Source organism: Macaca mulatta, chromosome 9 (genome assembly GCF_049350105.2).
Source record: "Macaca mulatta isolate MMU2019108-1 chromosome 9, T2T-MMU8v2.0, whole genome shotgun sequence".
Lineage (NCBI taxonomy): Eukaryota > Metazoa > Chordata > Mammalia > Primates > Cercopithecidae > Macaca > Macaca mulatta.
The window spans coordinates 59032557-59048934 of NC_133414.1; the positions used below are offsets into that span (position 1 = coordinate 59032557).

General features: G+C 46.8%; 1 protein-coding gene across 1 annotated transcript in view; it reads right to left on the minus strand.

Annotated features, from left to right (window-relative positions):
• LOC106996371 (anthrax toxin receptor-like) overlaps positions 1-16378 on the minus strand; it is a 46059-nt gene continuing 29681 nt past the window's right edge. Inside the window, exon 17 of the mRNA XM_028826320.2 lies at positions 1-486. Coding sequence (XP_028682153.2) covers positions 1-486 — 486 coding nt within the window. The remainder of the gene's footprint in view (positions 487-16378) is intronic.

Consider the following 16378-nt stretch of genomic DNA (forward strand, 5'->3'; position numbering starts at 1 on the left):
TTAGAAGTTGGGCTCCGAGGGAGGGAGGGACAGAGGGGGTTCTGCAGTGTGCCTGAGCAGTGGGGACAACAGCGGCAGGATCCTGGAGGGAGGCCTTGAGCACCTAGCAGGGAGGAGGTGGCACCTGGAGGAGCAGGTGACGGGGAGGCACTGCCGGCCAGGTTGAAGGCAGCTCTTTGGGCTGCACAGAGTCTGTGCTTGGGAAAAGTACTCCGGGCTGTGTCTCAGGCAGATCCTAGGGCTGCAGGGAGCCTGTTTGAGGGCAAGGCACTCCCTGCTGTGTTGGTTGTGTCTCAGGCACATCCTTGGGCTGCAGGGAGCCTGTTTGAGGGCGAGGCACTCCCGGCTGTGTCTCAGGCACATCCTTGGGCGGCAGGGAGCCTGTGGTAGGGAAAGGGACTCCTGGCTGTGTGGAAAGCAGATCCTTGGGCAGCAGGGAGCCTGTGCGTATTGGGACTGTGCAAGAGCTAAGCTGAGGTACCTCCCCTGTAGGGAAGAGAAGAGAGAGAAGGTCACTGTGATGCCATTGGAATTGGGCTCAGAAGGCTGCGGCTGCCTGGCTCAAGGGGTGGGGCCAGGACCCATCAGGACCAACAGGGTGGCCTTGCTGAGCTCCTCCTCTCTCCCCTGGGTGCTGTCTCCAGTCTGGACTCCTCCTTCCAGATTTGGTTCTAGCGTTAAAAGTCCCCTCTGCCTCTCCGGGCAGCCCTGGGTCTCTGACTCTGGACTCCCTCAGCCCTCAGTTAAAATTGTTTGCTTCCGCCTGGCAGCTAGGAGGAGGTCCCAGTTACCTCTGTGCCCCAGCATGGCCTGGAAGGCTCTAGTGAGCATGTGGAAGGGATGAGCGCTCACCACAGCCCTCAAGGCTGGCTCCAGGGACCCTTGGGTGCATGATGAGCTGAGAAGGCAGCAGCTCCACGGTTCCCTTGGTTTGGGAAGAGGATGATCCAGACCCGTAGGAACAGCTAATTCTGTCTTGCAGAAGCAGCTGCTGTGCTTTCATCCTGGGCACACACCAGTGCAGCCAACCCACCACCCACACAGCTGCAAGCCACACAGAGATTGTCTTTGGGTTCGTCTGCGATGCCTGTCTCTCTACTGGCTTCTTAGGCCAACGATGGGGGCAAGCCTGTCTGAAGACTTGATCTGGGCCTTTCTAAAAAGCCCTCAGGGTTACTCTAAGTAAGGTCAAAGGGACTGGGGTTTAATCTAGCCTCTGACCTCAGGCAAGTCACTCAACCTCTTGGGAATGGCTTTCCCATCTCTCAAATGGGCCCAGCAATACCAAACACGGATTGGTCACCCCAAGTCCATTCTTCCTGTCTTCCTTACTAACGAGACCTGATTTTGTTAAGAGAGGTAATGTGCGCAACAAACCACCATGGCACATATTCACCTATGTAACAAACCTGCACATCTGCACGTGTATCCCAGAACTTAAAATTAAAAAAAAAAGAGAGAGAGGCAATGTGCTCAGCTGTAAAATGACGTTTTTCCAGTCTCCTTTGCTGAGCAGCATGGCCACGTGAATGCATTCTGGCAATGGAGTATAAACAGGAATTGTTGGGCATTGCTTTAAAGAAGGCTGCTTTCCCTTTTTCCTCCTTCTTCCTGCCTGGAGTATGAGTGTGATGACTGGAGCTCCAGAAGCTATCTTGTAAGCACGAAAGCAAATTGAAAGCCTGGCCTTTTCAAGGAGAATTGTTAGGTTTCCCCAAGGCTGTTCTCTTGGGGCTTAGCAGGCAGGCAATCAGATAACAGTCTTTCTCAGAGCCCCAGCTCTCCCATTTCTCAATTTGTATAGGCTGTCCTCTATTTCTGGTATGTTCTTCATAATGTTGTCTGCCCAGTGAACTGCTGCTCACCTTTTCAGACTCAGTTCCCGAGTGGCCTCCTCCAGGAAGCCCCTTATCCTTGCTCCCAGCTAAAGTGACTGCCCTTCTTGGTCTTTCTAGTCATGTCCTGGCAGAAGGCTGAGCCCGTTGTGGGAATCGCCCTGTCCCTCTAGTTGTGCCTGTCCCTGCTCTGCATGCATGAGGACTGTAACTGCATCCCCTTCCGCATCTGTGGCTGGAGGGCTGCAGCAGGCTCCCAGGATTCCAGTGGGCATACGCCACTTCGCCTCAACCTCCCCATCTGTGATGTGGCGCTCATGATACCCACAGACCACGGCAGGAGCAGCAGCCCATCAACGCCTGTGGTTTCCCTGGCGTGGGGCCTGCTCAGCTCCTTCTCCACTCAAGGCCACCCTTCCCAGGCTGCCTGGAATCCCAGGGGTCCCCTGCCAGGCCAGTCTCAGCCTGATGGTCCCCAGGAAACCCTCCATTCCTCACAGGTATTCCCCAGAGTGTGCAGACTTTGAGCTTGCTTGAACCTGTCATTCATGTATAAAGCCTCCCCTTGGGCATGTGAGTGACAAGTGCCTCAAATGCTGGATTCCCTTAAAGAGATGGTCTCTCTCTCACTGACAGCGGCCCTTCTCCCCTCTAGGCCCCATCCTGGCACCTGCCCTCTCCTGCCCCTGCCCTCTAGTCCCCATCCAGGATGATGCTCACTTTCCCCTTGTGCCCCCTCACACCCTGTCCTGAGCCACCTGTGTCTGCAGCTGCCTGTCCACCCTCCTCCGTGCCCGATTGGGCTCCTGCCACCTGTTCAGGGATTCAGGCTTCCTTCTTAGTACAGTCCAAGTGTGTCAGCCTGCTCTCCCTGGCTCCGCCCATCCCCAAATCTAGTCCTCCCAGGACCATCTTCCCTCCCAGCTCATACCCTCCAGAAATGCTCTGCATTGCTGGCAAGATCCAGTCCCTCCACCCAGCCTGCACACCAGACCTTCCCCTGCCAGGCTCTTGGGGTCTCCACACCCTGCCTTCAGGCAATCAAATCCCAGCTACTAGAAGAGCTGGCTGTGCCCTGGCACCCTCCCTCGCTCCTCTGCCTTGAGGGCTCTGCTCCTTACCTCTCCATGTTGCACATCTAAGCCCAGCCATCCTGAGCCTCAGCCTCAGCTCTGATGCTGCCTCTGACAAGCTGCCTTCCTTGAAGGGAAGCACCCTGGTCCCAAAGCCCCAGAGCACTAGAGCTGAGTCTCTTTCTCTTTCTCCAGCTTCTCTCTCTCCTTGCAGCACAGAGTTGGGGTCCCTTCACATAACAGCACCCTCACCCTGCCTGCCCCAGGTCACACACAAAGCTCAAGGCCGAACCCAGAGCAAGAGTGACCAGAGAGTCTACGGGCTTGGCCCAGACCTCCGCCTGGAGGCACACAGATGATTCCTCCACCTTTCCTTGGGGCTCAGGAAGGTTCAGCACTGTATTGCACCCACCACTGCCCTCCTGCCCACAAGCCGACTGATCTCAGAGCATAGGTCACTTCATCAGTGCTGGGCCATAGTCCAGGCCTCACAGAGGTGGCTTTGTCATGGGGGCTCAAAACCCCACCTCACTCTTCCTGGGCACCACGCACACTATACGGCCCAGGCAAGATCTTGGCATCTGCTCAGTGCTCTCCTCTGTCCACTCAGGCCTCACCCCCAACCATTTTTCCTCTGAGCAATCCCTGGGGGCAGCCAAGGCCATTGTGCTCACACCCTCTTCTGGCATGGTTAGAAGGCATGGTGGAACCAGAAAGGATAATGCCACTCCAAGAAGGAGGTGGCCCCTCCTCCTGGCACTGCCCACCCAGCCTGGGGGACCTGTGATGATGTTGTGAGGGGCTGCCTCTGTTCATCTTTGTGGGAGGGGGAAGTGCCAGCTATGGGGTTCCAGGGGCCTGCTAACTGCTGTCCACTCGTTTCTCCCTGCCTTCCATCAACCCTGACACCAGTGCTGGGTGAGGGCAGGGGTGAGTCACCCTGCCCAGCCCCTGTTCCTTCCTTTTATTCATCTCTACTCACAGCTATTCCTTCTTTTTATCCATCTCTACTCACATATTGTGAGTCCACTAACATTTTTAATAAGTTACCATGAAGATGAAAAAAAAAAAAAAAAAAACACCCAGATGCTTACAAAGAAAGACCTTCTGATTAGCCAGGTCTTCCTGCGATAAACACCTTTACTCCATGGCCTAAAACTGAGCTTTGAGCCACTGTAAAGGACTTCCCTGACCCAAGGATGAAGCCTCAAGGGTTTACTGAGGAATTTAGAATGGCTCCCTGACCTTAGCCAATTTATTCACATAATATTGGGGCCTGGAGAAGCTAAGAAATGGATGGCAGCAGCAGAATGGGGTGGACCTGAGGAGGATATTAAAGAACCCCGAAAACCCCTGCATGAGAAGGGGTAAAATGAGCTAGAAAAAATGCTGAAAACATTTTACATTCAGGTCCTAAGGTCATTCCAGAAAAAATTGACTGGTGCATCATCCAACCCTGCAGACCAAAGCAGGAGGAACCAGTTTCAGATTACAGAACTTGTTAGAAGCACTGTTTCTGAAACATTTTATGCTCAAAATATAGCACAGAGTATTTCCTTCAGGGACTGGAATGGCATTAACTGCTGTATTTACAAATGAACTCCATCCTAGGAACTTGGCAGTTCAATTAAAACACGTAAGCCAGGATGGAAAGTTACAGACATGACTGAATTGGTGGCCTTAGCTGAACATTTTGAGAAGACTCTAGAGCCAGAAAAAACCCAAAATGCTAACAATCTTATGCCTCTCCAATTATAACAGTTACCGGGGCCAAGACCAAAGAGACCTTCTCATTTTTATTTTAAATCACAAGCAGGAGGTCCAGAATAAGGAATGCCTTACCCCAGGGTAGATGCCTTCATTGTAAACACCCAGGACACTGGGAAAGGAGATTGTTGACTTTTGTCTCAGTCCACCACCAAGCCTCCTCCCTTTAGGCTGAACTGGTTCACCACTAGAGGGGACCCAAGAGATTTTAATGCTCAGGATAATAAAAATAGACAAGGCTCAGGGATTCTCTGGTAAACTGCTCCCCAAAATACCTTTAAATAAACATAGAAAAACAAGACTTAAGCTGGGAATCCTGTGCAATGCTGGTGTATACCATGGTCGCCTTATCCAGCATAAACCCTACTTTAATAAGCCAACAAATCTCTTGGAGTGAAAAGGTCATCTCTGTGGTGAGCGTTTCTAATCAAGTTCAAGAGGCTTCCGTATCTGAACCCGTCTAATCAACTTGGGGCTATTTGCAGTAAAATGTACCTTTCTACTATGTAATACTGATCCAGTAAACTTGCCAGGGCAGGACTTTCAAAGTTGAAAGGGCACATACAATTCTCCTCAGAGGGAGAAGCAATCGTAGAGATTCCTGAGTCTCCTGAACCAGAACGGTTGTGCTCTCTACAGACAAATCGATAAGATCAAAACTCAGGCCCATAACGAAACACCTTTCTAAAACCCCGGAATATTTATGGGTCTCTACCTCAAATGATAGAGAAAGAATTAAAAGTGTGGAGTCTATAAAAGTCCAAACTGGTCATTCTAAGTCTTTCCTTAAATTACTGCAATATACACTAAAACCTAATGAAATTAAAGGGCTCTCAACAATTGTAGGAGACTTAACTAACCTAGGATTTAGAGTTCCACGTACCAGTCCTTGTTAACACTTCCATCCTACCAGTTAAAAAAGCAAATGAATGAGGTTGAAGATTTGTTCAAGATCTATAGCTAATTAATAAAATTATAATACCAAGATTTCCCATAGTCCCAAATTCAAATACTTTATTATCTAATGTACCCACTGATTTAAAGTGGTTCATGGTAATAGACCTCCGCTCAGCCTTCTTTAGCATTCCAGTTCATAAAGAGAGTCAACATTTGTTTGCTTTCACTCGGAAAAATCAGCAGTACACCCAGCCTTTTCTATTTTTCCCAGGCATTGCCTCTGTACTTAATAACCCTACAGTCTTCTGGACATTCTGCTGTTACTCAGTATGTAGATGACCTGTTATGCTCTCCCGCTCAACAGCGCTCTGAAATTGACTCAATTTACCTTTTATAGCAACTCACACATAAAGGTCACAAGGCCTTGATGGAAAAACTTCAATTTTCAAGAGAAAAAGTTCACTATTTGGGACATGACTTGACTGCTGATGGGATTTCCCTCTTGCCTGGGAGAATTAAAAACTATTCAACGTTTTCCTTGGCCTGGAACCGAAAGACATTTAAGAGGTTTTCTTGGACTCACAGGACATTGAGGATCCTGGGTCCCAAATTTTCCCTGAATCGCCTCACCAGTGTTTTAGCTCACTAGAAATGCAGTATGGGAATCTTTACCTTGGAAAGACAGTCCAGGCTTTTAACCATGAAATTGGCCTTATGACAGCCTCCAGCTTCAGGACTTCCAGACTACACTAAACCTTTTTTTTTTTTTTTTTTTTTTTTGAGACGGAGTCTCGCTTTGTCACCCAGGCTGGAGTGCAGTGGCGCGATCTCGGCTCACTGCAAGCTCCGCCTCCCGGGTTCCCGCCATTCTCCTGCCTCAGCCTCCCGAGTAGCTGGGACTACAGGCGCCCGCCACCACGCCCGGCTAATTTTTTGTATTTTTAGTAGAGACGGGGTTTCACTGGGTTAGCCAGGATGGTCTCGATCTCCTGACCTCGTGATCCGCCGGTCTCGGCCTCCCAAAGTGCTGGGATTACAGGCTTGAGCCACCGCGCCCGGCCTACACTAAACCTTTTATCTTGGTTGTTCATGAACACAACAATCAGGTATTGGAAGTTCCTACTCAAGAACACGGGGGAAACATAGGCTCACTGCATATTCCAGCCTGCAGTTAGACCCAGTAGTTAGGGCATATTTGAATCATTTAAAAGCAGTAGTAGCAGCAGCCAAGTTGGAAGCTTCATCTGAGCTGGTTTTAGGGAATGAACTCAATTCACAAGTCCAACATGCTGTGAAAAGTCTATTAAATTTCAACCAAACACAGCATTTTTCAGCAAGCCAGTTAGCATCTTATGAAATCTTCCTCCTGTCTTCTAATCTCCATCTAAAATGCTGCAACCTACTTAAGCCTGCTATTGTATTAACTCCACCTGACTCCGGTGATGACCACATTGTGTAAGTGCAGTATTGGAAACAGTGGCCTCTTGTGTTGATTTACGAGACAGTACATCGGCTAATCTGAGTTGTTTTTTTGTTCATAGGTCCTATGCCAAAAACTCAAAAGAAAATATCAGGCAGGATATGCCATTACCACCCAAAATGAGCTAATAGAGGAGGGAACTCTTCCTCAACTGAAGTCAGCTCAACCCACAGGCTTTTTGCTCTCACCCAAGCCTGTCCTACAGCTAAGGACAAGTCAGTAAATATTTACAGAATAGAAGACTAGTACACGATTTTGGCATGTTATGGAAACAAAAAAGTTTCTTACTTCTAGTGGGATCCCCATTAAAAAAAACAGACTCCAAGTTGATAAACTCCTTTCTGCTACCTGGTTACCATCAGAGATGGCCATTATTAAGATCAAAGCTCATGCCTGTAAAACTGAACCTGAACATAAAAGGAATGCTCTAGAAGATATTTATGCCACATCAGCTAGTGCTGAAACTGTTAGGATATACAATTAATTAACTCCGTAAGATTGATCCAAGTCAATTCCCTCATGATGACCTACTCAATAAACACTGCAGTGCACTTGATTTGGAAAAACAAATTTGGTATCTAAAGGATGTAAATTCAATGTTAAGCATAGACTCACAGAGGGCTCAGCTGGCTGCCTGGCCCTTCCTGAGTCTTTGAAGCTTCTATTATTAAAAGCTCTGCATTCCACAACTTGTTCTGAAACAGAATCCACGTTATGAAAAAATATTGGTGGGATGACTGTTTCAAAATTGCTAAAATGGTTTATAATCAATGTTTGGTTTGTAAAACTCATAATCCTGCGAAAACAATAAAAACTTCAGGTAGTATATTTTCGCCACTTGATGGGCATTTTTTTTTTTTTTTTTTTTTGAGACAGAGTCTCACTCTGTCACCCGGGCTGGAGTGCAGTGGCATGATCTCGGCTCACTGCAACCTCCGCTTCCCAGGTTCAAGTGATTCTCCTGCCTCAGCCTCCTGAGTAGCTGGGACTACAGGCACACGCCACCACACCTGGCTTATTTTTTTATATTTTTAGTAGAGACAGAGTTTCACCATATTGGCCAGGCTGGTCTCAAACTCCTGACCTCGTGATCCACCCGCCTTTTGAGCACTTACAGATGGACTTCATTCAGTTGCCAACCTTAACGGGCTATCAGTATGTCCTTGTAGCAGTTTGTATGTTTTCTGGTTGAGTAAAGGCTTTCCCATGTGGGAAAGCTGATGCAATGACAATAGCCAAGAAATTATCAGAAAAAAAATGTGTTTCCTTCTGGCAACTTGCTGGAGAAATCTCCAGCAATAAGGAAACTCATTTTACTGGGCAAGTTATAAAGCACTTCAATAAGATATATGGACATGATGGCACTATCATTGTCCTTAGCCCTCTGTCTTCTGGAAAAGTTGAAAGAACAAATGACATCTTAAAACTAAAAATGACAAAGTTAACTGAGTCAATTGGGTTGCCTTGGCCAAAGGTACTATCATTGGCTTTGATGATAATCAGATTCGCTCCTACTGGAAAACATAAGTTGATACCTTATGAAACAGTCACTGGAAGACATATGCTCCTAGTAACAGAACCGCATGCCTCTCCCACTCTCCTAAACTCTGATATGCCTAAAGTTGGAAGGCTTTAATGGATTATGTCAAAGTGTATTCTCACCAGGTAAAGGAAGCTTTTTATGGTGCACTAACTGAGGATAATGAAGCCCTTCATGGTCGAGAATATGTAACTTGGATCTTCTGGAAATGACATCAGAGGAAAATTGCTTTGAACCTCACTGGAAGGGACCATACCAAGTCCTTGTCACCACCCACACTGCAGTGAGGCTTCAGGGACTTGGACCTCGGGTCCACATTTCATAACTCAGAAAGGCCCCTTTAGACTCTTGGGACTGTATATCTTTGAGATAAACCTGATGAGAGAAATTTCTCATCAGAAGCAGACAACGTCCTAGAAATGGACAACTTTTCAAAGATCATAAATTAAGATTTCTCTGACATCATGGAAACCTTAAGCTTTTGTCTTTCCCCCTCATTTCCTGCTGTCCTAATCCTTTCCTTTTCTCTACAAGAAGATTCATGGGACCATAATCAGTGGATGGCTTTAGCTCAAGCTTCTGCTCCAGCATAAAACCCGAGCAATTGGGTTTGTGGGCTAAAACCAAAAAAATGAAGAAACAATTCCATTAATGCCAGTGTTGCTCTATGTTCCCAAAGAGAATCACCCTGAAACTCCAAAGGAAGAGTGGAAAGTTATCCTTGATACACTAAACATCACTGCTACTCACTTTTCTGCACTTGCTAGAAACAACACTCTAACATTTCCAATTAACAACCTGATTGTTACCAAATATAGAAAACCTATTCAAGTAATACCTGCAAAAGGTATATTTGGCTTCCAGGCACTAGTCTCTCAAGGTCTGAGAATTACCTATATGGGTACAAGTAATTGCTTGTATAATGTCACCAGATTAAATTCAGTAGGGTACTTTTTAAAAACTAAATGTGGTTATATACCTTTACAGCATATTGTAAAGGAAGTACAAAAAAAGAGAACTTCTTTTTATGCAGACTAACGGGCAAACAATTTTTTTTTTGAGACAAAGTCTCCCTCTGTACCCCATGCCAGAGTGCAGTGGCATGATCTTGGTTCACTACAACCTGTGCCTTCTGGGTTCAAGCAATTCTCATGCCTCAGTCTCCCAAGAAGCTGGAATTACAGGCATGTGCCACCACACGCAGCTAATTTTTGGATTTTTAGTAGAGATGGGATTTTGACATGTCGGCCAGGCTGGTCTCAAACTCCTGGACTCAAGCAATCTGCCCACCTCAGCCTTCCAAAGTGCTGGGATTATAGGAGTGAGCCACCGTGCCGGGCCATGGGTGAACAAATTTAACAAACCCTTGCTCAAATACAACTAAATAGCCCACTTTTCCAACCCCTAAGGGCCTATATGGAGTCAGCAGAGAATCTGCTTATTCCATTCTGCTGAACCCCTGGGAGGTCTGCCTGGCTATAAAATTTAAGAATTTTCCCAATTTAATGATTAGCTCTAAATTTCATGCAGTGGGTTCCCCACTACCAGAAAGAGTGAGGCCCCAGGAAACCAACTGAAATCTTTCCTCAGTAGAAACTGTCTCCTCTTTGTCTGTTTCGAAGTTGGTGCTAACTTCAGTTATTGACTGTTTTTGCTTCTGATCACAGGAGCTATCATGGGAACTTCCATGGGAAGGTATTTGAAAGGCAGGAGTTAGCCATATCAAATAGCCAGATGTGAACCATGGGTAAAAGTCATACTCCAAAAGAGAGATGATGACACATGCATTCACATGGAACATCATGCAGCTTCAGATCTCCTCTTTGCTACAGTTGAGGGCTTGTGTTTGGTACTGAACACAAGTGAATGTTGTACCTATCTCTCCTCTGATCTTGTTACTACAGAAAGTTTAATTCACAAGGTGGCTGGTATTACTGTTTTCTTGGACTCTGCCACCAAATACATTAAGAAAATCTCTCAAGAGAAATGAGCACATAATGTGTTCATGGGAGCAACTGACAGTTGATTTGCAGGCATCCTAAATGGTGGATGACAAACTTGGGTTTTCTAATCTTTATATTTATTCTAGTGACGTTCCAGGCTACCATGCTTGTGTTACCAGGCTAACAACAAAGTTGAATGCTTCTATAAATCAGGCCATTTTACAGTGAATTATGGCCTGTACACCCTGAACAAAGACTATGACCAATCAACTGAAATACTGTTGAGATGCCTGTACTGCCTGAACCGTGACTTGATTGATTTGGGACAGTTTGCTTCATAAGAAATATTGTTCAGGAGTTCACTTTGGTCTTTGGATATCATCCTTTTTGTAGTCATCCTAATAGTCCCTGTGGTCCACTGCACCCTCTGAAACCTTCGATGTTTTGTATGCAACCATCCATTGAGCATAAGTGGTCTCACTTCCACTAAGTCAGCAACAGCAGACAAAAGTATTGAACTGGCATGATGTTGTGACTTGTGAATTCCATGCTGAGATCAAATAACTCATTTATGATGGTGACAGAGAGTGTCATCAATGCCCAAAGTTTTTGTCAACCTCTCCAAATTGAGAGGCCTCTCAAAAGAGTGAAATTGTTAAATAAAACTAAAATTTGGCCTGAGAAAGCCTCCATATTCACATATTTGAGTTCTCACATATGAACACAACCTAACTCAGTACCTAAAAAACTGAAAACCCAACTGCGAAGTGTGCTTCTATAACAGGAGCTGAGCCTCGGCTATTCACAGCAGCCACACTTCAGCCACTCACAGCAGCCAACCGTTCAAATGAGGAGGACACACAGAGCTGTCGCCAATTCCGCTGTTTCCATACCTCAGTTCCGTTTTCTCTACGCTGTTTTGCCTTCTCTGTTCAGAAATCTTATTTGACCCTGTGGTAGCCCTGGAACCTCTCTGAGTCTGTCCTGACCCTGGGGGCTGCCCTATTTGGAATCATGTTTTGTTTTTTTGGGCTCAACTAAACTCTGTTACATTTAATTTGTCTGACGTTTTTCTTTTGACATATGTCAAACAATCCTTAAACATCCATAAGTGCACTTGAGCTCACCTGCATACACACTGTCAGTACCAGGGGCTACCACCACAGCCACACACTCTATTTATTGCAGGGAGTGTTTGCACGATTTGGGTCCATTATTTTATCAGCCTCTCGTTTTTCATTATTTTAAATTTTGGAGCTTAATGTTTAACATTGGATAAGGCAAATCTTCTCTCACTGCTTTTCTGTATTAAAAATTCCTTAATGATTCTTAACTGTCTTTTTTTTCCAAGTGAACTTGTCATTTTGATCAAATTCCCTAAAAATATTTCATTACAATTTTCACTAAAATAACATATTAAGTTCATGAATTCCTCTGGGGAAAGTTGACATTGTGCTCTAGATTTTTATATTTTCAAATTTCTCTTGTACCAATAAGTAAGGTTTTATGGTTTCTTTTCATCATGGTCAGTACATTTGTGTTACACTTACACATAGGTATTACGTTTTTTGTGGCTGTTGTAAAGAGAAAGGAATCTTTCATGTTTATTTCCACCTCCTTTGTTTCTACTTATTTATTGCAAAACATTCCAGTAAAAACTTAACCACAATAATTCCAGACCTAGTGTTTACCCACTGCTGAGGGATCCCCTTGATTTCCTCCGGAGCAGGACCCAGGGCACTAACACTGAGGCCACCTCCTCTTCTCTGCCCCAGCCTATCCCAGGAGATACAGGGAGCGCTAAGGTATGGGTCTGCACTTGTACTGATGGAGAGGAGCAGGGTTGGGTGCCTCACAGTAGAGGAGACCTCCAGGTAGCTGCCCCTTGAATCCGTGGGGTAAGTGTAAGGCGATGAGGAGGTTCCTGGAGTTTGAGAGGGTCTCCTTCCTCACTGCCTCTCTACTGATTGCAGATATCTAAGCCAGCAACTGATCACTTCTCACATCAGCTCAACCACTCTAAGGTGAAGGGACATTTCCTGAAGTGATTGGCAAACAATCAGAAACCTTAATTGCCAGTGCTTTGGAGTTTTGGCTCAATCTTTGGATTTCCTGATTATGTTACAGAAGTGTGTGTGTGTGTGTCTGTGTGTGTGGGTGTGTGTGTGTGTGTGTTGGGGTAGGGGGTGGTGCTGAGGAGTTGAAGGAAAGCTTGCTGTAATTGCAATACCAAAGTTATGATCTGAAACTTTCCCAAAAAGTACTGGCTTCAAGAACGGCTGCAAGCTGGGATTCCTGGACAGTTGGAGGCCACAGCCAGCCAGGCTTTGCCACGCCTGTCCCTTGGTCTAGCACCCTCCATGGGCACATGATCAGGAGGAGAACTCAGGAGCTCCGTGGTCATGAATGCATCCTAAGGCCCGTCTGCATTAAGCTCCAATTGTTACCCAGAACAACTCTCCCAGCAAACGTGAGCACGAATTTAGAAGGAGGTCTGCAAGTGACAGTGTGAAATCAAGATATTAATATTCACAAATGTATCATGTGTAAATTTCAGTAAATCCTCATCAGAAGCTGTCAATAGTTTCTTAGAAATCATGACTTCCAGTGAAACAGGGTACAAGAAAACCAACTGGATCATAGATTAATTGATACTAGAAATTTAAGATCCTGTGGCATATATCTAGTCATGAAGACATCATCAAACTTCTAAATAAAAACCAAAATGCTTCTAATATTAAACATTGACATAAATGTGAGCTATACATACCTTTAAGAAAAGTTAATAAAAGCAAATAACATAATTATTTACTCAGTTATTCCAGCTTAGGGTCGCAGGAGGCTGGAGCCTATCCCATCAGCTCAGGGTGCAAGGTGGGAACTAACCCTGGACAGGATGTCATGTCCTTGCACGTGCACTCACACACCCACACACTCACACTGAGCCCATAGAGACATGTCAATCCACCTGATGTGCACATCTGTGGGATGTAAGCGGAAACTGAAGTACCCAGAAAAATTCCCTGCAGCCATGGGAACCACATGCAAACTCCACACAGACATTGACCTCAGCCGGGAATGGATTTTTTTTCTGATCAGCATCATCATTTCTCACTCAGTGTTCATATGACGTTGAATGAAATGTTATCTGAGGACCTTCTATGTGACATTTTGCACTGAAGAGAGAGATGCACTTGCAGGTGTTTCCATAGATCACTCTGTCAGCAGGACATGGGGTGGAACCCAACTCAGACATGAGCCTCCCCTTGGGTCAGTTCATAGCCCAGCTCTACCACTCAATGATCCTGCCATGTTGAGCCTATCACTAAACATCAGAGCCTCGGTGTCCACAGCTGTGAAATGCAGACAGTAGTGACTGCCTTGCAGGACAGAGAGGTGGCCATGCACACAGTAAGGACCTGGAGCCAGGCTGTTGGATGCTTGTCCTATTGCTTCCTGGTTGTGTGACCCTGGGTAGGTTACCTAACTTTGTAGGGCCTCTAGCTTCCTCCCCGCAATAGAGTTATGGCATATGTTAGTTTGTGGAATATACTTGCAACAGTGTCTGGCCCACCTTAAGATTGGGTATGAATGGCAGCTATGAGTCCTCTGGGTGTTGTGAGAATGAAATGAGATCCAATTTCTAAAGGGCTTCCTGCTGTGGTGCGCACACGAATTAAACTCACTGGAGAGGCTGTTATATCATTGTGGGCACTACATTTGGTGACAGAGGGTAAGGTTTCACGTTATTAGCTTGACTTTCCTGATGGATCTAGCAATACTGTTTCCCATTAACATAATGAGCATCCACAGGATAAGGTGAAGGAGGATCGTCAGCATGGATGGGAGGTAGAGTTTGATTCAAGAGCCTCGGAGTCTTGCTGCTGCATTTTGTATGAGTGTGTAGTGGGGATGGCCTGGAAGAGGACACTATCAAAAAATTTATTCAAGGAACTGAAGGTGATAAACCAGAGAGACACACTCAATTTAAAAACAACAAAAAAAATTGAAAGCAAACAAGACTGACTGCTTTTGCCACAAAAAAAAAAAAAAAAAAAAAAAAAAAATGCTGAGGTTTTTGGTAAACTGAGCCTTTGAGAATTTCCTGCATTATTATGTGCCGAAATGCAAAGATGTTTGGGTTTGCCGAAACCAGCAACTAAACAAGGTTTTAAAGGGCAGCATCTCCTCTAAATTCAACAGCACACTCATACAAAATGCAGCAGCAAGACTCCGAGGCTCTTGAATCAAACTCTGCCTCCCATCCATGCTGACGATTCTCCTTCACTTTATCCTGTGGATGCTCATCAATGTCCCGAACTCATCACACCCCCAGGTCAGCCCACAATGCCAAGTCAGGAAGAGGAGTTTGGAAACAGCCTCCCCACAAGGCTGGGGCATGGATGGAGAAAGAGGCATGCACTGGTTCTCTCAGGATCCGCCACACTGCTGAGGGCCTGAGTGAGTCTCTGTCTGAGGGGAGATCCTGGAAGAAGGGTGTGGAGCACACAGGTGGCCTCTTCACTCTGCCGTGAAGAGACAGACAGCCTACGCCTGTCCTGGGCAGGACGTCTCACTGATGCCTCCACAGCCCTGCAGTTGCAGTTGGGCTGCCTGGCTGGGGCCAAGCCACCCACCCAAGTCTGGTCTCCAGCGGTTTCTCCCTGAGATGCACTCTCTCTCCTCCAGCCTCAGGGCTCCTTCTCACTCAGGGACCCCCTGGCTCAGGCAGGAAGGTCACATTCCCAGTGTCTCCAAGCAGGAAGCTGCTGAGCTCGCCAGCAGCCTGGCTGGTGTCTGGCTTTGTACACTCAGGACTAGGCTTACAGGCCGACCCTGTGGCTCTGAAACGGGCTGCAGGTCTCAGGGGGACGCATCCTCTTTAGTGCATGACTCACGTTAGACCCTGGGGCCAGCACACGGAAGGCTTGAAGAGGAGAACCGGGAACTCCTGCCAGATTGTCTGAATTCTTGGGTACCCAACAGAAATCTTACAAGACACTCAGTTGGGTGTTCAGGACTACAGTTGGGAAGGACAAGGTCGAATTAGGCTGTGGCAGAGAAGCTAGAAGGAGCCCAGGTCCACAAGGCATAGCTATGGGCTTCCCTGGGTTAGGGACAGATATGGGGTTGATTTCTGATAGCGCTGGAGGCAGCCACTTACTATCTGGGTGGCCTTAGGCAACTTTCTGGGCCTCTATTTTGCCATTAGTAAAACAGGGATTGTCTCTCCTTTTCCAAGAATTGCAAGGTGGACTTCACACGATGACAGTGGCAGCCTGGCAGAGCCCTGAGCAGTGGTAAGTGCCCTCTGTGATGCAATTACTCTGCCCCCCACCACCCCACCCCTAAACCTTAGCTTCAAAGAGCTGCCCTTGGGAATGAGACAATTCCAGAGACTTGCTCCATCCCCTGTGTCACCACACTGGACAGTAAGGCCATTTCTGGCCCTTTCCCATGCCCACCCTCCCATCTCTTGCCTTCCCTCTGCTTGAGGCGCCTGTTTTCACACTCAGCCATCAAGCTCTATCCCTCCCACCTAAGTGTCTCACCTGTTCCGGGCATTAGGCTGGACTAGTGCTGTGTGACTGGAACTGGGCTGTGTCAATGTGGAGAGGCCTCGTGGGACCTCAGACAGAAATGAGCTTCTGTGCAAGCGTGGCTGAGATTGAGAGCCCTGTGCAGAGGCACAGAGCCAGGAGCCCAGCAGCTGGAGGAGCCCTGCATGCCTCTGACACTGGCGATGCCCTGCCAGGTGTCAGCACGCCTCCCGGGGGCTCCTGGCCCGTTTCTCATCAGCAGCGTCCAGAGGCTTGCAGCCTGCAAGGCCTTCTCAGTGCGCA